The sequence below is a fragment of the Macrotis lagotis genome, chromosome X (assembly GCF_037893015.1).
Source record: "Macrotis lagotis isolate mMagLag1 chromosome X, bilby.v1.9.chrom.fasta, whole genome shotgun sequence".
Lineage (NCBI taxonomy): Eukaryota > Metazoa > Chordata > Mammalia > Peramelemorphia > Peramelidae > Macrotis > Macrotis lagotis.
In genome coordinates this window covers 685,510,272-685,533,487 of record NC_133666.1, presented here as the reverse complement: position 1 = coordinate 685,533,487, position 23,216 = coordinate 685,510,272, and the positions used below count along the sequence as shown (strand labels likewise).

The window sequence follows — 23,216 nt, the reverse complement described above, 5'->3', positions numbered from 1 at the left end:
AAAGTCACAAGGGGAAGAATACAGGGGCAGAGATTCAGACATAGAATGACTTTCAAAGACACCTCCATTTTACCAAACAGGAAACTGAAGCCTTGGGGAGGTAGAATATAACAATGTGCTGCCTCCCTTGGAGAAAAGAAGACAGCTGACTAGAGGATGAAGAAGCTTGCACAAGAAATCTTTAAGATCCCTTCCCAATCTAAGATTCTGTTATCCTAGAAAAAGCCACATAGAAGGAATGAAAGGGGCCATTATTTTCCTCAAAGATGTCTTAGAATATGGCAGCTAGGGGCAGCTAGGTGGCACAGTAGATAGAGCACTGGTCCTGGAGTCAGGAAGACCTAAGTTCAAATCCAGCCTCAGACAATAATTACTTAGCTGTGTGACCTTGGGTGTGTCACTTTACCCCATTACCTTGCCAAAAAAAAAAAGAATATGGCAGCTAGGAGACCATAGTGCATAGAGAGATGGCAGAAAGACTTGAGCTCAAATCTGACCACTAACAAGTTGTGTAATTCTGAGCAAGTCACTTAACTCTGCCTTGGTTTCCTCATCTGTAAAATGAGCTGGGGAAGGAAAGGGCAAACCACTCACAAAATGGGGTCATGAAGAGATATGATTGCTTGTGGTATCTATTGTGAGGCAGAGCAACACAGAATGCACAAAATGTTTGGCAAACTTTAAAGTATTATATAGATGTCAGATATCATCATCATCATCATCATCATCATCATTATTATTATCTAATTCACAGAGCTGTCATGTGTGGAATGAGGTCATAACATAAAAAAAATGCTTTGGAAAGAGCCAAACATGTGAGGGATTACTATTCACATTGTCATTATTATTTTGTTTCCCAAGCTCTCCTGGCAAGCTTCCCAAGCCCAGACATGGAAACTTGACAGAATGGACATCCCACACTGCAAAGTTGGACCTCATCTGAGCTCTCTTGATATCACCTCTTTCCTGATTTTAGAGCTACTTGCTCTGGTTGGCTCTGAAGGAAGGAAACAGGAGTGGTGGGTGGAATTGTGAAGAGGTATATTTAGGTTTAATGTCAAGGAAAAAACCCTCCTAACAATTACTGCTACCCAAAAGAGGAACAGACTTTTTTGGTGAGGTAGTAAGCTACCCATCCCTGGAGGTCTGCAAAGAAGGCGAGATGACTGCTAGCTGGGGTAGTTGGAAAGGGGCAATTTTGGACCAGATGTCCCTCAGGTTCCTCCCAGCTCTGAGGTGTGATGGCTCTCCAATGTTCCTTGCTTTACAAGGCAGGATGAGTGTGATCTTGACAGCTGGGAGACATGGTTGAATCCATGCTTGAACAGAGAGGAAAACACTTGGAAGGGCCAGAGGCCCTGTTTTCCAGGGCTTCCTGTCCACCTGCACAGACCAGGATGAGTAACAAGAAAAATATGTAGCAGAGACCAGGAGGGGGAGGGGGCCCGGCACAACAATGCAATTATTCCACCCCCTTCAGGACCCTAGTTCAACCGGATGAGAAGAGAGTGTGGAAGGCCCTTCCCATGCAGCCAGCATTGACACACCACTGTCCAATTGTACCTCTCCTAAGGAGAGCAGAGAGATAGAAAGAGAATAATGGGGGAGACCCTTCCCATGTGGTCAACATTGGGACACCACCATCCAGCCATACCTCATGAAGAAAGCAGACAGATGAGAAGACAGTGGGGGAGACCTTTCCCATGTGGTCAACACTGGGATACCATCATCCATCATCCATTCCCCTCACATGGGAAAGCAGACAGATGAGAAGAGAGTGGGGAAGGACCTTCCATATGGTCGACACTGGAACACCACCATCCAGCCATGCCTCACATGGGAAAAGTAGACAGATAAGGAGAGTAGGGGAGACTCTTCCCATGTGGTCAATGTTGGGGCACCACCATTCAGCTCTGCCTCACATGGGGGGAAAGCAAAGTTTCAGAATCTATCAGCCTGGTCTGTCATCTTAATTGGGAGAATGAGGAAAAATCATGGTGTTTGGAGTCATTCAATTGGGACATCTGCAAATAAACAAGCACCTCCCTCCCCCACAAAGCCCAGTGCAGAATGTAGGGGGCTTGGGAAGAGACCACTCAGCCCACAAGGAAGACACCAGCTGCTGGAATTCAACATTGATGGTAGGAAGCAAGGTTGGGAGAGTTGAGTAGGAGATGAATCAGTCTGTTTAGTGAGAATTTTCAAGAACTCAGAATATTCCAAATACAAAGGAAAAGGGGGGGTACTAGTGGGGTGAAAGATACCTAAAGCCCACTGTGATGAGTTTGGCACAAATCTAGCCTGGCTGAGATGCTTGTTACCTGATCTGTCAAGCATGGACCTACTATGCACCAGGCCATGGATTTAGCTCTGGAAATACAAAGAAAGGTAAAAGATAGTCCCTGCCCTCAAGGAGCTCTCAGTCTCCTGGGAAGCCAACATCAAGTGGTAGACAAAATAGTACTAATAACAATTTGGGGGTGGGGAGAGACTAACCCTGTGACTTTGGTTCCATAGAGAATACCAAATGAGGAAATAAATTGTTATTTCCTCATTGAAAATTCCCTATGTATCCAATTTATTTTATTATCCCTGTATCAAATTTAGAGTATTAGGGAACAGTCTGGGACCCAAAGAGATCAAGGGACTTGTCCAGGGTCACAGAGCAAGTTGGTAGCAGACACAGGACTTAAGATCAGTTTCTTGCTGACTTCAAGGCTGGCACTCTATTCATTACACACTACTTCAGTACCAATAAACAACAACAAAATAATAATAGCAAAAAGAACAACTGAATTTAGGGCAGCCGGCTATTAACTAAGCAAATTACTCAATTTAGAGCTCAAAGGAATTCTCAAAGCCTATAAGTTTCCAGGAGATGCTGACCAGCATTGGCAGAGAGTTCAGGAAAGTTCCCTATATAAATGAAACCAAGGGTCCCCCAATCTCTAACTGTGATATCTGCAAGGCATTTTCTTCCCTTGGAGGTAAGTGTTCCAATGATGGTCATCCTTGTCTTACAGATGAGGACACAAGTCCAAGAATTCCCAACTAATGGCTGAGATGAGATTCAAATCCTGTTCTGTTGAGAGTGAAAAGAGCTCTGCCCTTAGAAGAAAGAGAATAAGTTGGGTTGGGACCCTAGATCCACCACCAACTCATTGGTAACTCCAAATGACTCTGTTTCCTCTTCTTTAAAATGGACATCCCACCACCCATACATACTACCTGCCTCACAAAGATATTGTTAGAATTAAATAATAAAAATCATTGAGGCTGGCAGATCCCTTGGGTTTAGAACTTTGGAGCTGCAGTAGGGCTGAAGCTCATCCACTGGATGGTCATGCTAACAATGGAGCCAATGGAACTCCTCCAAAAGTGTGGGGAAAGGAGGCACCAACTGAACGAAAGAGAGTCAAAGCAGCCCAAGTCAGAAAAAGAATAAGTCAAAACTTCACAAAATGGTTAATGGCTGGGGCGGCTAGGTGGCATAATGGATAGAGCACCGGCCCTGGGGTCAGGAGTACCTGGGTTCAAATCCAGTCTCAGACACTTAATAATTACCTAGCTGTGTGGCCTTGGGCAAGCCACTTAACCCCATTTGCCTTGCAAAAACCTAAAAAATAAAAATAAAAATAAAGAAAAAGAAATATCAGTAATGGCCGTACACTTCCAGAGTGGGTGAAATAAGGAGACATATATGTGTGTGTGTGTATGCATTTATTTTTATTATATATGTGTGTGTATGTAGGTGCATATACCCCACACACACATATATAAAGAGAGAGAGAGAGAGAGAGATGAGGGCATAGATAGATGGACAGCTAGGTAGATAAGCAGATAGACAGACAGGCAGGCAGGCAGGCAGACAGACATAGATAAATAGATAGAAGGATAGATAGATATATATATGTATAGATAAGTAGATAGATGGATGGATGGATGAAAGGCTAACATCAGAGATAAGAGAGTTAAGATAATAGATGGATAAACCAATGAAAGAATGGACAGACAGATAATAGATCAATGAATACATGACTTGATGATGACAGATAGATAATGGATGGCTATATAGATGGATGGTTAGATGGATAGGTAGATAAACTGATATATGAAAGATTATATTGTTTAGTCATTTTCAGTTGTATACAACTTCTTTGGAACATCTTTTGGATTTTCCTGGCAAACATACTGGAGCAATTTGTTATTTCCTTCTCCAGCTCATTTTACAGATAAGGAAACTGAGGTAAACAGGGTGAAGTGATTTGCCCAAGGTCACATAGCTAGTTAGTGTCTGCAGCTAGATTTGATTTCAAAAAGATGAGTCTTTCTGAGTCCTGGCCCAGTGCTCTATCCACTATACAACCAAACAGCCTTATGAAAGATTATAGTTAGATAACATGGAGAGATAGAATGAACATTAAACTTTTATTGTATGAAAGACACTATGCAAGTACCTGTTGTCTCCTCTGACACAACACAAGCTCTCTGAGAACTGTTTCGTTCTCTATCTCTATACCTCAAAAAACAGCCACAGTGCATAAAATAGGCACTTAATAAGTACATGGTGACTGACTGACATCCCACAAGACTATGTGCAGCATGCATGAGTTTTTCTCTGCACCAGTGAACAGGGAGGTCAAGGGGAAAAGAAGAGAGTATTCTCAGACTTCTCATAAGAGACACATGTTCAACTTCAGTGAACTGGATTGGCCAGGGGTTTCTGAGGAGCCCCAGTTTGGGCCCCTGCCAGTTAAGGGAGCCAGACAACATTTGGTGTTGTGAGAACATAAGCAATTCCTGGCCCTTCCACACAAGGGCAGCAGGAGTCCAGAAACCTTCAAGGCCCAAACAATGGCTAACTTGCTTTCCATTCCCCTTTAATGAAAGTAGGCTTGGAGAGGGGGAGAGGAAAGAATATGGCAGATTCCACCATGAATCCAAGTGGATGATCACTTGGTGATTATGTCTTAGTATAGATTCCTTTCAGGCCTGGTTTGGACTCAATAGCTATTAATGGTCAACTCTCAAATCCTGTGATGTGGAATAACTAATTGTCTACTGGTGATTAATAAACGTCTCAACCAAATCTCAAACGCTGGAAGGTCCAACATGAATAAAGATCTTCTCTAGGATATCCCTGACATCCAGTCTCTGCTTGAAGACCTCTGATGGTAGGGTGCTCCCACTTCCCCAGGTAGCCCACTCCACTGAGGGACAGCTTTCCATATTTGACTTCAAGCCTCAATTTAACTCTCTAAAACTTCCACCCAATTCTCCCAGTTCCCTCTGGCACCAAACACAACAAAATTAATGTCTCTTATCTGGGACTGTTCTTTATTTTTAACCATAAACCCAAGTTTCTCATAAATCATATTCTTTTTTTTTAAAGTAGCAATGGGGTTCAGTGACTTGCCCAGGGTGACACAGGTTGTCCTGGTCCCATGACCTAGCTGCCACCATAAATCATATTCTTTCCAGTCATGATCCAACCTGCTTTCTAGAGACATGGTAAAAAGATATAAATCACACCACAGACCTTATCTATGGGTCAGTGATAACAAGCCAGGGAGCTAGAAGACCGTTGAGCCAATCCTTCATTCAAGGTCAACCTTGCTTGAAAGAACAAGATGATGTCATCAGACATGAAGAAAAAAAGACAACATTTTCCAACTGCCTAGGCAGGTCTCTGGCCTGTTCCTCTCTATCATCTCCCAGTTTTCTCCCCACAGGGAGGCTGGGAACAATAGTGGGAAGTTGGCCAGATGCCAGCTGCTTTAACGACAGAGACAGAGGCAATGACTTCTTGTCCAGAGAAAACAGGGACAGGAGCAGAACAAGCTTGGTCAGTTTGCAGGAACCTTTGGTCCAGGAGTGTTTGGCTCAGCAGGAAAGATCCAGGTTCAAATTCTGTCTCTAACTTATAATAATAAGTTATTATTATTAATACTATGATAATAATAATAACAGTTAACTGGGATTTATAAAGTACTTTGGAGTTTGTGAAATGCTTTACAAATATCTCATCGGACCCTCACAACAATCCTGAGAAGGAAAACTATTATTTGACAGATGAGCAAACTGAGGCAGACTGACTTGACCAGAGTCAATAGCTCTGGGTTCTCGCTTCAAGTCTACCACTGATCAAGTAAGATATTGGGTAAGTCCCTCCAAACCTTTGTGACTTAGTTTCTCTATCAGTAAAAGAGAGAGAAAAAAAAAACACTTGCCTGCCCTCCATGAAAAAGGTGCTATGAGGAAGCAGCTTTGTAAAAAAACATAGGGTGCTATGGAGACCTGAGCTATTATTATCAACAGTCACTCAGCCCCTCTTGATCCTCCAATTTCTGGAAAACAACTCTGTCAAATCTCAACACGAGGTCAGCTAACACCACCAAAACATACCAGCTGCAATGGATTCATTCAATCAGCTAGTCCAACTAGTCCAATTTTGAAAGAGAGAAAACAGAGACAAAGACAGAGGATAAGAAAGAAAAAAAGAAGAGAGAGAGAGAAAGAGAAAGAAAGAGAGGAAGGAAGGAAAGAAATATATGAAAAGAATAAGGGATGATAGTCTATCTCTGCTAGCTTCTCGGGGTCAAAAAAACACAAGAAAGATCCTCAGAATTTTAGATGGATCTCCAAACTTATAGGAAGACAAGGAGAAAGGTCATAGAGAGCAGACAAGAACTGATGGGTAGCCATCAGCACCACTGGAGGGTATGTCCACATAAGTGAGACCACAGATTCACCCAAGTTTTGGAATACATTATCTCCAAGGGTTGTGCCAATACTCAGCTTGGTCTGAGAGGGTCAAATGCTGACTAAAAAGTCTGGAAGTGGTGTCTGAAAAAAAGACCTCTCCCTCTTTTAAATTGTGCAGGAAGGGCGCCTGTGGAAACAGGGCTTAACCTGCCCGATATTCCACCCTTCTTGTTTACTCTGGTTTAAAGCCAGGAGCAGGTTTGCTATTAAAACTAAGTTATGTATTTACTCAAGCACAAGGTCTTATTCAAGTTTCCTGTACTATGTTTTATTTCACTGGGAAGAATATCCATTCATTCATTCATTCATTCATTCATTCATTCAGCAAGCATCCAGTAGGCACTCACTATATGGCAAGCTTGCTGTTATAAGTGGGGAATAGAAAGTCAAAGTCAAACCAACCCTCTCTTCATAAACTGTTTTTGTAGGGGAAGGAAACAATGTATACCCGGAAAAATACATAAGAAATAGAAACAAAGTATTTATTGATTGGGAAGTTAAAAGTTCTGGGTTCTAATTCCAATTTGTAACCACTAATTAGTTACTGAGTTTGAGCTAGTCATTTAATTTGTCTGGGTCTTAGTTTTTTGTTGGGTTTTTTTTTTGTAAAAAATTAGCTGTGTGACCCTGGACAAGTCATTTAAACTCTATTTGCCCTAGTTAGCTGCCGGTGTCGAGTATTTGACTGGGTCTTCGTTTTCTAAGGGAGAGGAATGAGTAAAAACTGACTAATTCATCCCCCAAATCCTATGACATTTCCCTACTTCACTCCCAGCCCCAGCTAATGAAGCTTTTCTTTCCAGAGAAGTGACCTGAGGATGGCTCAGATGGCCCAATCACCATGGCTAGGGACAATGGACATAAGGAAGTTCAGGTAAGAGTACATGGCAATGGGTTGGGATGCGAGCGCCCTCTGGTGTTCAACTCGGAACAATTAAAGGAGGTAGGAGCTGTAGAAAGAATCATAGTCAAAAATGTCCGAGATGGGAAGATGTTCCAGAACATAGAACCAAAGAATTAGGAAGAACCCTGGAACGTAAAGTGTCCTAGCTGGGAAGAACCTTGGAAAGGGGAATGTCAAAAGTGGAAGAAATTTTAGAATAGAGAATGTCAGAGTTGGGAGGAGTCGGGTCGGAAGGAACCTCAAAAACAGAAAATGTCAATGCTGGGAAGGTCGTTATCCTGTTGTCCAGTCAAATTCAACTCTTCGTGACTCTGTTTCTTAGACTGGTTTGCCATTTCCTTTTTCAGTTCATTTTATAGATGGGAAATGGAGGCAAATAGGATTTAAGTGACTTCTTCAGGGTCACACAGCCACTAAGTGTCTTGGATCAGATTTGAATTCAGGAAGATAAGTCTTCCATTCTAGGCCCAAAATTCTAGCCACAGAGCCACCTAGCTACCCTATCTTAGGGGCAATTTAATCCAACCCCTTTCTTTTATAGACAAGTCAAGTGAGACCAAAGGAGGGGAAAAGGAACTGGCCAATTAAAGCAGTAACGGGTAGTGCAAAAAGTATTTAGTCTCGAGTCTAAAGAGCTAGGTTCAAATCCTTGTGTCACTTACTGCTTACAGGAAGTTTTAAAAAAAATTTTTATTTAAGGCAATGGGGTTAAGTGACTTGCCCAAGGTCAAACAGCTATGTAATTATTAAGAGTTTGAGATCACATTTGAACTCAGGTCCCCCTGACTCCAGGGCTGGTGTTCTATCCACTGCACCGCCTAGCTGTCCCCTACCTACAAGAATTTGAACCAATCACTTACCTTCTGTGAAACTCAATTTCTTCCCGTAAATTTGGAAGCAGACTCTACAATCCTTAAAGTTTCTGGCCAGCTTTTAATCCTAGCACCCAGTTTTTAGAACCAGAGGTAATATTTGCAATCAAGTGTTCTAACACTCCCCCCAATCCTCTCTCCAAAAAACCCTTTTCCTTTTCCCATTTCTTTTTCAAGTATCTAGGGAATGGGATTATTATTAACTCTACTTTACAATGATATCATCATGGTGAGAACATCTTATGACTGCAAAGGGCTTTCCGAATTGGGGGGGGGGTTGTCATGCTTCTGCTAGAGTCAAAGAAACACAGAATTAAAGAATCTCAGATCTGGAAGAGCCCCTAGTATTGAAGTCATTCTCTCCTCTCTCCTCAAAAAAGCCCCAAGAATCTCTAGGAAGATTCCCATTGATGGGTCATCCAATATTGGCTTTCTAGGTAGGTAACCTGGGTCTGATATCTGGCATTTTGAGTTTGGTTCTTCAGATTCCCCATTCAAGGAAGAACACTAAGAAGATAAAATAAAGTCTCTAGGAGAGAGAAGGACATCATAAAAGGAAGGAACAGGGATGAAGCTAGAGAAGAGAAGACTCAAGAGGGTCATCCATTCAGTTCTTTCAAGGGCTGGCATATGGACCAGAGACAGACATTTTTTTTCTTCTTGAATCCAGAGCTGAACCAAGATGAAGAGGTACATATAGCCAAGAGCAGATAGCAGATAAAATTTCCTAAGAAAAAAAGTCACCCAGCAGAAGCAGGATGGGCAGCCTTTAGTGGGTTCCCCAAATCAAGGAGATCTTCAGAGAGAGGCTGGATGACCATTGGTCAGCAATCTTGTATGGAGGGCAGCTAGGTGGCACAGTGGCTAGAGCACTGGCCTTGGGGTCAGGAGGACAAAAGTTCGAATCCAGCCTCAGATACTTGCCTCGTACTAGCTGTGTGACCTTGGGCAAGTCACTTAACCCTGACTGTCTCACAGGGCCATCTCTAGCTGTCCTGATTCATATCTGGCCACTGAGATCTGGAGGAGAAAGTGAGACTGGTCACTTTAGCACAGCCCCCCTTACACTCAACTCCAATTCACATGCTTGTCATGGCATCACCTCTCTGATGTCATGGTCTTCTTTGAAAATGAAGGACAAAAACAATATTATGTATGGAAATGATCTTTACTCAGGCATAGCTTGGAGGAGATGGGACTTTGAGATTCTTTCGCTCCTTCATTCTATGACTCTCTGATCCTGGTGGAATGAGGTATATATAAGACTCTGGTGTAACAGAAAAACCTGGCTATCTGGAAGTTACTCACTCCCACATTGTTTATCTTCTTTCTAGGGAACAATCCTAGGGAAGGAGGTACTTCCTCTTCCAAGATAAGGCAGGAAGAAGGCCTGGGGGTGTGTATTTGAGCATTCAGAATATGAGAAAGCCAACTCAGTGGCCTCACCGACCCCTTCCCACCACCCACCCACCCTGCAGAACTGAGATAATGGCCAATGGAACTGCTTTCATAGGGCCTAAAAGGACCTAAGAGAGAAACTTCCCTTTTTTACAGAAGAGGAACCTGAGGCCAGAGAAAGGAAGGGATTTGCTCAAGGTCCCAGAGTAGCAGGGGCAAAACTGGAAGTCAAGGTCCCCACTCTTTACACTCAAATAAATCTATCAGTCCCACAGTGAGTATTCAGGGCTCTTAGATGATCGATTGACTTAAAGAGAATTTAGCTATTTAATATAAGGAGGCAGATTTTCTCACTATAAGCACTGTGAAACAAAGGTTCCATGAGCCTACAGAAAAAACTAGGAGAGGCCTTAGAACATAGAATTTCAGGGACTAAGAGGGCTGAGAGGGGCCTTAGAATAGAGAATATCTGAGCTGGGAATGGCCTAAGAACAGGGAATTATCAAGCAGTTAAGTTCAGCAAAGTAGCAGGAATTAAAATAAAATCGCATAGATCATCAGCAATTTCTACAAATGAACAATAAAGCCCAAAGGCAGGAGAGAGAAAGAGAAATTGCATTTAAAATAACTGTAGACAACGTAAAATGCTTGGGGATCTATCTCCCAAGACAAATCCAGAAACTATATGAACACAATTATAAAATACTTTTAAACAATTGGAAATCTGTCAATTGCTCATGGTTAGGAGATACCTTATAAAATTAGGTCAAGGTAATATAATAAAAATAACAGTTTACCCAAATTAAGTTACTTATTCAGAGTCCCACACCAATCAAAATTTTACAAAGGTAGAATAAATAGTGACAAAATTCATCTAGAGCCACAAAAGGTCAAGAATAACAAAGGAAGTGATGAAAAAAATGCAAAGGAAAGTGACCATGCTACCAGATGGAAAACCACATTATATAAAGTGGTGGCAATGGTTTTAATGAAAACTGCCTGGTCCTGGGTTAAGAAATAGAGTGGATCAGAGAAAGTACAAAAGAAAGAGTAGAAAATGACTATATTAATCTATTGTTTATTACTATTCGACAAAAAATGTCAGGAAAATTGGGAAAAAGTATGGCAAAAACTAGGGATAGGCCCATATCTCACACCTTATATCAAAATAAGGTATAGGATTTAGACACAAAGGGTAATTCCACAGACCAATTAAGATAAAAAGAAATACTCCATCTGTCAGATCTATGGAAAAGGGAAAAAATTATGACCAAACAAGAAACAGAGAACGTTATAAATGCAAAATGGATGATTTTGACTGCATTAAATTAAAAAGGTTTTGCACTAATAAAACCAATGCAGCCCAGATTTGAAAGAAAGTAGAAAGCTGGGAAACAATTTTCATGATTAGGGGTTCTAATAGAGGAGAATTCTGATAGAGGTTCTGACAGAGAGCTGAATTAATATATAAGATTACAAGTTATTCCCCCAATTGATAAATGGTCAAAGGATATGGACAGGCAGTTTTCAGATGAAGAAATTAAAGCTATTTATAGTCGTATGAAAAAATGCTCCACATAATTATTGATTAGAAAAGTGCAAATTAAAACAACTATGAGGTTCCACCTCACACCTATCAGATTAGCTAAGATGACAAAAAAAGTAAAATAATCGGTGCTAGAGAGGATGTGGAAAAATTGCAACATAAACACATTGTTGTGTTTATCAGTTGTGAACTGATCCAACCATTCTGGAGAACAATATGAAACTATGCTCAAAGAGCAATAAAACTGATCATACCCTTTGACTCCACAATTCCAATACAATCACATGTTCAAAAACATTTATAGCAGCTCTTTTTTGCAGTGGCAAAGAATTGGAAATGGAGGGGATGCCCATCCATTGGAGAAGGGCTGAACAAGTTAGGGTATATAAATGCTATGGAATACTATTGTTCTATAACAAATCATGAGTGGTCGGACTTTAGAGATGCATGGAAAGAAGTAAATAAACTGATGCTGAGTGAAAGGAGCAGTACCAAGAGAACACTGTATTCATTAACAACAACATTGTGAGATGATCAACTATAATAGACGTAGCTCCTCTCAGCAGTTCAGAAATCAAGGACAACCCTGAGAGATCTGCTATGGATAACGCCATCTACATTCAGAGGGGGAAAAAAAAACCATAGGATCTGAATACATACCATATTCACTTTTTAAAAACTTCTCTTATGTTTTTCCTTCCTATCTCATGACTTTCTTTCCTCTTAATTCTAATTCCTCTTTCACAAAATGACTAATATGTATGTATGTTAAACTCCAATGTAAATGTACCACACTGGTCACTGTCATGGAGAGGGAAAGGAAGGGAGGGTGGTAGAAAAATATGAAACTTATAAATCTGTAAATAGATGAATGTTGAAAAACTACCATAGCATGTAACAGAAAAAATAAAATAAAATTTCAATTAAAAAAAAAAAGGGCAGCTAGGTGGTGCAGTGGATAGAGCAGTGGCCCTGGAGTCAGGAGGACCTGAGTTCAAATCCAACCTCAGACACAAAATAACTACCTAGCTGTTTGGCCTTGGGCAAGTCACTTAAACCAAGTGCCTTGTTAAAATAAACAAACAAATAAATAAATAAACAAAGAAAGAAAGAAAGAAAGAAAGAAAGAAAGAAAGGAAGGAAGAAAAAGAACAAGGGCTATCAAAGCTGGAAGAAGCCTTAGAATAGGGAATGTCAAAGATGAGAGATACCTTATTAGAGAGCTGAGAGGGACCTTAGAATGACAAAATGGGAAGAGATTTCGGAAATCATCTTTTCTCCTCTCCATTTTAGAGGGGGAAACTGAGGACCATGGAAGTGGGTGATCACACAATCAATCATTGCCAGGACCCAGGATTTAATTCAGATTTCCTGACCCTTCCTTCTTCAGCTCGGGCCAACCCTTGCCCACTACCCCAAATTACTTAATATTTATTTTAGTAGCAAAGGAATGAAATCCCTCAATCCATCCATTACCCCCCACACACTTTCACCCTTTTCAATCTTAGGTCAAAGGTTCCCTACGGCCTTGACATCCCCACTTGACAACCAGGGAAAGACTTTGCAACAGCGAGTCCAGTTGATAATTTTGGTTACAAACAGGCCTTCAGTAACCAAAGCCCAGGACTGGCACCTTCTCCTCCCAGATACTGTTACTAATCATTTGAAAGAGAAACATTATCTCCATGAACAGCCTTCACTCTAAGGGAGCCCAACAGATGCCAATCTCATGACCCAAGAGAGCATGAAGTTCTCCAGGATCCTGAACAGAAACAGAAGCCATTGTGGAGAAAGACTCATCTTCTTCCTTGGCCCATCACCCCCAAATCTGATTGGGTCCAGAAGCCTATGGGCCAGTCTACTTGGTCCCTCAGGTCCCCTGCTCTGACCCAGGTGCTAAATCCAAGAGTCATCTCTAGCTTCCTTTCCTCTCATCTTCCACTTCAATCAATGGAAGAATCCTGATTATTCTATCACTATGCATTATGTCTCCTGCCTCTCTCCCTGTGAGGGATTCACCATAGTTCAGTTCTCATTACTTCTCACCCAGACTGCTACAATGACCCTCCTAATGGGTATCCCCCTCCTCAAGACACTCTGTTTGAGGCATTCTGCCCAGTCCCCTTGACCCTGGCAGTCTCCTTCTTAAAATCCTTCAATGAGCTCCCTAGGGTCTCTAAAAGAAAACAAAAATTCCTTAACCTCACATTGAAGCCCTACCCATACCCAATTTTGCAGCTCATTTTAAGCCCCCCATGGCACACATTCTAAATTCTAATCAAGTTGGACTACTTAGCTATTCCCCAATATCATCCTGCAGTCTCCCACCTCCAGGCATCTAAATGTGACCATATTTCATGATTAGGATGCCATCTCTTATTACCCCCCCCCAAGGCCAAGATCAGGGGCTACCTCTTTGTACTCATTCAGCCCTCTCCGGGTTGAGCTTTCCTCAAATACTCCTCAGACATTTGGCCTTTCCTCTGCCCTCATCACTACTTTTGAGTGCACATGCGCACACGTGTGTATGTGTGTGTGTGTGTGTGTGTGTGTGTGTGTGTGTGTGAGAGAGAGAGAGAGAGAGAGAGAAAGAGAGAGAGAGAGAGAGAGAGAGAGAGAGAGAGAGAGAGACAGAAAGAGACAGACGGACAGAGACAGAGAAGGAAGAAACAGAGAGGGAGAGAGAGAGGAATGGGGAGAAAGGGAGAGAGAGACAGATAGAGACAGAAGAGGCAGGGAGAGGGAGAGGGAGAAAAAGAAAAGAGAGGGAGAGGAAGGAGGAGAGAGGAGAGAGAGGGAGGGAGAAATAGATATGGTACAAATGTTGATATCTTCACATATATGTAAACATACATATTTATACAAACACATCTATCCATGCTTATATATGGATACATATAGCAGCCAAAATGTGTATATGCAAGCATATATTTACATCTATGTCTCTGTATGGCTGGTGTCTATATAATACATATGTTGTGCATGCATGCATGCATTTATGTCCTATTCTTCTAGTAGAGTGCAAACCCCTTGGAATGGAGGTGGCGAAGGATGTTGGCATCCAGAGTAAAGTCCTACATGTGTCTGTCTAGGGCCCTGAGAAGTGAAACCCTTGATCTGTGGTCATGAGAGAGCCACTTGGTGCCCAAGCTAGAATTTAAAGCCAAGGGTTCGAGAAGTGAATTAAGTTGAATGACATAAGATGAAGCTTGAATGTGAAATAAGACACAGACCGTGTGGGGCAGTAGCAAGAGTCTTGGCCTGGGGGTCAGGAAGAATTCAGTTCAAGTGCTGCGACAGATGAGAAGAATGAACCTTGAGAATTCTGATTTGGGAGATATTACTTCCAGCTTGGAGGTGGAAAAGGGAAATCAGGGAAGGCTTCTGGAACAAGGAATTGGATTCAGGCCATGAAGAACAAGTTAGAAGGAAAGTGAAAGGAGGGAAGAAAGATATACCGGGCAGCAGAGATGCAAGGTAGCACCCCCAAATTTCTTGGCCAGCATCACAGTCCAGCCCTGCTGTATGTGCCATTGCGTAAACCTGCCATGTTGGATGACTTAGAAGGGGTTAATCCAGAGGATCTCAAAGGCCCTGATCTTTGCTACCATGATCTTTAATTTAGACAGTTCTTGTAATCCAGGTTCATCCCCTGCTACCTGATCCCTGGAAGTTGACCCTTCATCTTCTCAAACTGACCCTATCTGCTCCTCTCCACCACTGGCTGAGATCCCTAATATCCCCAGGATGATCTAACAGAGATTCAGAAAACTATAAGGGGAGCCCTGATTCTACTAGTTATGAACAGTGGGGAAATCCATCGATTTGAAGTCAAAGGTCTTGTATTCAAATCTTACCTATATCATGTAACTTTGGGCAAATCACCTAACTTTTCTAGATCTCAGTTTCTACCTCTATAACATGGAAACTGAACTGCATTGTGACAGCAAGGTGTCACTACAGTAGATAGAGCACCAGCCTTGGAGTCAGGAAGACCTGAGTTCAAATCTGACCTCAACCACTTACTAGCTAAGTGACCCTGGGCAAGTCACTTTACCCTGTTTCCTCTATTTCTACATCTGTAAAATGAGCTGGAGAAGGAAATAGTGAAACACTCCATCCACTATCTTTACAAAGAAAACCCCAAATGAGGTCACAAAAAGTCAGACAAAACTGAAAAAACAACTGAATGCTGGGAAGAAAAAAGAAAACCACACACTTTCAGAGCAGGAAGGGAGCTCAGAGACCATTTAGTCTTAACAGGAATCCACTCTATGGTCTCCCAGACAAATGATCATCCAGCTCTTTCCTGAAAACTTTCAGTGATGAGAAGAGAAGACTACTGTCTCCTAAGGCTGCTCATTCCCCACAGAGATAGCTTCCCTTAAGGGAAAGCTAGAAGGCCTTTTTAAAGCAAGATTCATTTTAAGTCACTTATTTTTAAATTAAGAAATCTAGATTACACACATATAATCTATATCAGATTGCCTGCTGTCTTAGGGAGAGGGAAGGAAAGGGAGGGAGAGAGAAAATTTGTAATGCAAAACTTTATAAAAATGAATATTGAAAACTACATGTAATTCAAAAAATATTAACATAAAAATAATAAAACATTAATAGTTTAAAAGATATATGTCTGTCTGTCTGTATAAATAAAACCCATGCCAAGTCAGAATTATTAAGAGGCCAGGATGAGGGAGAGCGGGGGGGAGGGGGGGGGGGACGGGACAGAGAGGTGATTTTGAATGAAACAGTGGAGGGTGGGAGATCATTAGTTAGCCATAACTTCAAAAAAGTATGTGAATTCATCCATAGCCATTCCTAAAGGAAGTCTCCAAAAGGAAAACAAGTCCAATTAAACCATCCCAGATTCCAACTCCTCAACTCAGCCTTCCTACTATATGGTGCTAATAACTCAAGATAATAATGGCAATAATAAAACTTGTTTCTGTAGCTCATTGAGATTTATAAAATGTTTTGCAAAAAATAATACAGTGCTTTGCAATTATATTAAGTCATTTGATCCTCTCCAGGACCTTAGAAGTAAGTATTATTATCAACCCACTTTACAAATAATAAAACTGAGACAGAGAGGCCAGTGACAGAGGCCCAGAGTCACATAACGAATAAGTATCAGTGGTAGGATCTAAACAAGGATCTTCCTGACTCTATCACTCACTCCCTCAGCTCCTCCAAAGTTTTATCCTGCCAGCAGACTTCTAAACATTGAAGGGGGGAGGTTCGTTTACTAAATGGTTAACTGTCATTTTTATGAACCCCTTGGTCCAGAATACCTGAGGAAACCCACCACCATCAATGATTCATCCAGTTTCAGGGCAAGAGAATATTATAATATTCCAGAGGACTCCTCGGCCCTTTGAGTTGGATGGGTTACAGATCAAACTCAATGTCCTCATTTTAACAAGGAAGAAACTGAGGTTTTGAGGAGAGGAAATGACTTGCCCAAGACCATAAGGGAATAAGTGTCAGTGTCAGGAGCAGAACCAGGTCTCTGAATGCTCAGTCTCATCTGAAAGCAACCTTGGAAGGTATGTAAGCCAAATTCCCTCATTTTAAACAGAGGGAAACTGAGTCCCCAGAGAAGTTAATGAGGATCTAGAGGATCAAGGCTCAATTCCTGACTCTTTTTTGGACAAGTCACTCACCCTCTTTCTACCTATATCAAGGGATCACTGTGGTCATTTCCTGTGTGTGTGTGTGTGTGTGTGGAGGGGTGTTGAATAAACAGACTGCCCTCACATTGCACAGATCTTCAAAAGGTCAATAAAACCAAAGGAAGTTCCCCCCACTCCCCAACCCTGGGAGGCCCTATGGCACATAAGTGCTTTGAGAAAGGGATAAATGGAGACCCATCCCCCACAGAACATAAGCTCCCTGAAAGTTTCTTCTTCCATTTTATCCCCAGGACCTTTCAACAAACAGTTATTTACCTGCTATGTGCTGACACTAGGGCAGTTAGGCAATGAAGATTAAGACAAAGGATGAAACAATCTCTAGTCTCAAGAAACTCATGTTACAGGATCTGAAGAAATGTTTGTTCATTAATAAACTGATCAATCTGAATGGGAATCACATGAGTTTGCCAGAGGGCAAGGGGGTTGCTCCATGCTCCAAGGAAGAGATGACCCATACCCACAAGCCCAGATCCATTGAGGTTTCCCTCTGGTTTCTATAGTCTCCTCCCCACAGGAGCCTCTTGGCTCTCCCTGAAGCCAACAGAGGCCGTCCCAGGACAAAAGTAACAGTTCTGTTGCTAAGCACCCCCAGAGCTCAGGAAGAAGTTCTGGGGGCCCCACTCACCCAAAGGTAGCGAAGGATCTTCAGGAGCCCGGGACAGTAGTAGTATTCCATGGCTGGTAGAACCCAGAGAGGACAGGATCATCTCCAGAGAGAAGCCAGGGGCTGGCTTTTCTTCCTCTCTCACACACACGTCAAATTGCAGGCAGAGTCAAGTTAAAGGGAACATGAATAATTGAGTGGGTGAGCGGGGTAGGCTGGAAGGTGCAGTTCTAGCCCTGCCCCTTTAACGGGACTGAGATGAGGCCTGGGGGCTGGAGGAGGAGGCTGCCCTCCCAGGGTTCTGTCCTCCCAGGAAAGAGCCAACTGTGCCAGAGAAGAGGAACCCAGGAGGGGCCAGGGATCTTTTGATGTCTGCCTTGGGGCGGGGGGGCATAGTCTCAAGCATAGTCATCCAGGACTGGAGCATCTGGATAAGCTTTGATCCTGTAAGGGGGAAGATGGGGGCCATGTCTGGTTGGACATACCAAGGAGCATACTTTGGGGAGGGGAAGGGGGCAGCCTGTTTACCCCTTCTCCCAATTGCCACTTCCTACCTCCAAATTCTTCTCCATCTGAACCACTGCCCAGAAGGTGGGCAAGATATAAAAGTCCCTCAGGACTCTCCATTTCCATTTATTCAGTATAACTGGGAGGACTGGAAGCACATGGGGATTTGAGGCAACTGATTCACAGGCAATTATCATATTTCCCTAACACCCCCTTTAAAGACACTAAACAGGGGCAGCTGGGTGGTGCAGTGGAGAAAGCACCAGCCCTGAAGTCAGGAGGATCTAGATTCAAATTCAACCTCAGACACTTAATAATTACCTAGCTGTGTGGCCTTGGGCAAACCACTTAACCCCATTTGCCTTGCAAAAACCTAAAAAATAAAATAAAAAAAAGTCTTACTGAGTTTAGTGTCCAGAAGTCTGAGTTTTAACCTAACTCACTATACACACACACACACACACACACACACACACACACACACACATAACAACACTCCAACACTCTGGGCCTCAGTTTCCCTAGTCTGTAAAATGAAGAAATATAGCTTAGACATTGAGGCAGTGTGACTTCTGTAAACTGAGTGCATTCAAACCCCACCTAAGATAGTCACTAGTTATATGACACTGGGCAAATCACTTAGCTTTCCTGAAGATCAGTTATCTTATCTTTAAAATGGGGGCAGCTAGGTGGCACAGTGGATAGAGCACCAGCCCTGGAGTCAAGAGGACCTGAGTTCAAATTTGACCTCAGAGATTTAATAATGATCTAGCTGTGTGACCTTGGGCAAGTCACTTAACCCCACTGCCTTGCCAAAAAACACCCATTTAAAAAAGACCAAATGACCCTCAAAGGGTTTGTTTTTTCCAGATCTTACGCTACTGACCATCTCTAAGCTGTACAGCCTGGGATTCTAAGGAGAGGTATTTAACTCAAATGCCTGGGGATCAAAGCTGGGCACTGCAGATGGCCAAGTCACGCAACCTCGGTTTCTTCATCAGTCCTATGAGGATCATGAGGTCATCGAAATAGAACTGGAGGGGACCTCAAAGGTCACCTCATTTTACAAATAGGGAAGCTGAGGTTAAATTGGTGAAATGACTTGACAAAGGTCACCCCAGTCAACAACTACAGGGGTGGGATTTGAAGCCAGCTTCTCAAAGCCAGGACTTGTGAGCATCTGGCGAGGGGATTCAGAGAGAGAACATTCCTAAGCTGCTTTCATCAGCTCATATTCTCTATCCTAAAGTCCCTTCCTAGCTCTGACATTCTAGTCCTAACGTTCCATGCTCTAATGGTTATTTCTGATTTGACGTCCTCTGTTCTGTGATCTAGCATGGAAATCTCTTGGTCCTCCTCAAAAACCAGAGTAAATCCGTCACTGAAGTTTACTGACTCTACCAGAGCAAACTCTCATACATTTGTCCCTTTTCTCAGGGTTGCCCCCCTCCCCACTCAGACCACTATTATCTCTTGCTTTGCAGTTAACCCCTATAGTTCCCTCTGTTCTCACTGGCTCTCCTCTACCTCCAAACATTCACCTCCCAAACTGATATCCACAAAGCCCAGATCTGGTCATGTTATTCCTCTGTTCAAGAAGTTTCAGGGGCTCCCCATGACTCTGAGGCTAAAACAAACTTTTCCCTCTGTGTGGCATTGAAAGCTTTTTCTATTCTGGCCCATACCTATCTTTCCAGCCTGACCTTACATCACTCCCTTTCCTCAAACTCTGCATCTCAACCATACAGGGTTACTAGATGCTCCTGGTAAATGACTTCCCATTTCTCACCTCTGTGACTTTGCACAGGTTGTGCCTCATACCAGGAGGGCCCTCCATCCTTACAGCCACTTTTGATAATTCCTATCTCCCTTGGAAGTTCTGTCCAGGCACAATCACCTTCTCCATGAGACCCTTCTTTTTTTGGGGGGGGGGGGTGTTTTGCTAAGGCAATGGGGTTAAGTGGCTTTCCCAAGGTCCACAACTATGTCATTATTAAGTGTCTGAGGCTGGATTTGAACTCAGGTCCTCCTGACTCCAGGACCAGTGCTCTAGCTACTGTGCCACCTCGCCGCCCCCATGAGACCCTTCCTAATACTTCCTGGCTATTAATGTTCTCTCTGCCTCCCCTTAAATTCCTTTGATGCTACTTTGTATATACTTTCCCTTATTGTCAGCTTATGAGTTGTTATGTATTATGTAAACTCTCATTTTAGGCTATAGGCCATTAATGATAAAGACACAGAAAAACAATGTATATGAAAAGTGAATGTAAAAGAGTTGCAGAAAAGTAATACATGAAATGAGACCCCAGTAGAATTGGAAAGGATGACTAAAAGGAAACTAAATGTTGACAGACAAGCTAGTGTTCGTCCCAGAGAACAAGGGATGGAACATATCTCCCTGGTTGGTTCTTGTCCTTCATTATCAAAGAAGACCAAAATGACATCACTATGTTTGAGCCAAATGACAGTGCGTCCAACTGTGGTTGATCAGACCAATATGAGCTTTTGTGCCCAGGTTGGGTACAAAAAGTCCTATAATGGCAGAGGTAGGGGCCTACTATGGCAGAATGGTGTATATACACAATCACATTATATCTGGTATTTTTGCTGAATTGCTTTTCGTTTTCTTGAGTATAGGGAGGGAAAAGAAGAATTTTTTTTTCCAGAGATAGCTGTGATATAAAGACCAGTATCAGCAATAAAATGTCATTTTTTAAATAAATCAACAAATTCCTTACATCAACTTAGCAAGTTATAGTGGGGAAAAGATTGAACTAAGAGTCAGGGCAACTAGACAGTGCCATAGTTCAGAAAGCATGGGCTCTGTTCAAATCCAGCTTCAGAGACTTACTAGCTATGTGACCCTGAACAAGTCACTTAACCCTATTGGCCTCAGTTTCATCATCTGTAAAATGAGCTGAAAAAGGAAATGGCAAATTACTCTGGTATCTTTGCCAAGAAAACCCCAAAGAGAGTCACAAAGAGTAAGAAACAACTGAAGCAAATCAATAGTAAAGAATCAAGGATTCTGGGTTCAATTCTTAGCTTTGCTACTCATCTACAATAGAACTATCACCAACTCCCTGCCCCTTCTCAACTTCAACTTTCCCATCTATAAAATGGAAAGGCTAGCCTAGATGGTGGCAGACAGAAAAGTTAATGCCATCTTGGTCTACATTAAAAGAGAGACATTGGGGCAGCTAGGTGGTGTGGTGGTTAGAGTACCAGTCCTGAAGTCCCACCTCAGACACAATAATAATAACCTAGTTGTAGGACCTTGGGCAAGTCACTTAACCCCATTGTTGAGAGAGAAGAAAGAGAGACAGACAGACAGATAGACAGACAAATTATTGTCTGGGATTGGGGAGGTAATGAGCCTCTTTACTCTACCCTGCCCAGATCCCAAAAGCTCTAGAGAGCATTACAGGAAGGACATTGATAACCTGGAGACAGAGAGGAGAGCAACCACCCTGTGAGGCTTTTATTAGCTCCACATTACAAATGAACAGACAAGATCACACACACACACACACACACACACACACACACACACACACACACACGCATCTTGGCTGTAATCATAGACCTAGGTTAACAACTCAGTCTGGAATAGATAGATAACAGGTCATCCCTCCCCTCCCCCACTACCCAAGCACTTTAGCCCCAAACCACAAGGACTATATGAAATAGAATTTCAGCTGTCTAACCATAGTAAATCATCAAAAAACAGGAAACTTGTTTTTAACAGTCTTGAATTACAGACCAGAAGCCAATAGTATTGAAATAATAACGTGGGAAACTGATACTTGTTGAAGACCTCTTGTGTGAGAAATGGATCTGTTCTTTAATTTCTTTCTTTCCATCCTCATCTAGAAAAACACACACACACACACACACACAGACACACACACACACACACACACCACCACCACCACCACCACCACCACCACCAATCCACCCTGTACATAGCTTAAGTAAGAGTTGTTTGTAAGCTGTCTCCCCATTAGACTGGGAGCTCCCTGAGGACAGGGACTTTGTCTTTATTCAGTCAGCTACCTGGTGGAGACTCCGATACAGAGAGACAGACAGTTGATCTAACAGGTGGTATATCATGAATAGGTTTTCTTGTCCCTATCACAAGAGACCAAAGACTAATTAGGAAGTCAGAGACCTGGTTATGAGGATCGTGGACATGCATCTGAAAGGGACCTTACTCCCTCAAAGTTCCTAGGAGGGGAATGTTACTGATCCAATCATCCCCATTTTATAAATGAGTAAATGCTCCAAGGGAGCCATTAGAAGGCTCCCCCATTCCATGGTCAATCTCTCCATCAATTTTCTCCTCCAGATGCACTAGTTGACCTTGAAAATTCCTCTTACCAGGAAATGAGAAAAAACTAGACTTCTCTCCATTTGGAGAAGTATCTCTTCCTAGGCGCCCACCACCATATTGGCCTAGTTTCCACTAGTGCCTTTCCTATCTTACAACTACACAAAATCCTTCCTGGTCCTCCCTTCCCAAATACATTATATTTCTTTCTTTCAGAGAGACAGCAACAGTGAGGAGTAAAGAGATAACTGGCCTTGAACTGATTTCCAACTTTGCCCCTAATGACCCAGGGGGAGTCACACCACCATACTGGGCTCTAGGCAATTCTCTATGACTAGGAAGTCCCCTTAGACTAATGAAATCACAGGTCTTGTCCCTATGCCTACATTTATTATATAAACTTTATATATACTATATACATGTATATAAAAATATTTTAATTATATGTAGAAACATCTTGAGTTTTTTGGTTGTTGGTTTTTTTTTTGCATTTATATATTCATTCATGGGAGCATAGAGCCCAGGAAAAGCTCATTGGAATGGCCTTGGAGCCATTAAGTTCAACCCCTTCATTTTACAGATGAGGAAACT

General features: G+C 42.3%; 1 protein-coding gene across 6 annotated transcripts in view; it reads right to left on the bottom strand.

Moving 5' to 3' along the window:
- Nucleotides 1-23,216, bottom strand: part of KIAA1671 (KIAA1671 ortholog) — a 319,688-nt gene that overhangs the window by 82,312 nt on the left and 214,160 nt on the right. The window contains exon 1 of one of the 6 annotated variants that reach the window (XM_074206152.1): nucleotides 17,807-21,911. The exons of the other annotated variants lie outside the window; for them this stretch is intronic. Coding sequence (XP_074062253.1) covers nucleotides 17,807-17,857 — 51 coding nt within the window. The 5' untranslated portion in view covers nucleotides 17,858-21,911. Of the gene's footprint in view, nucleotides 1-17,806; nucleotides 21,912-23,216 lie in introns of those variants that run through there. 6 annotated transcript variants of the gene reach the window in all.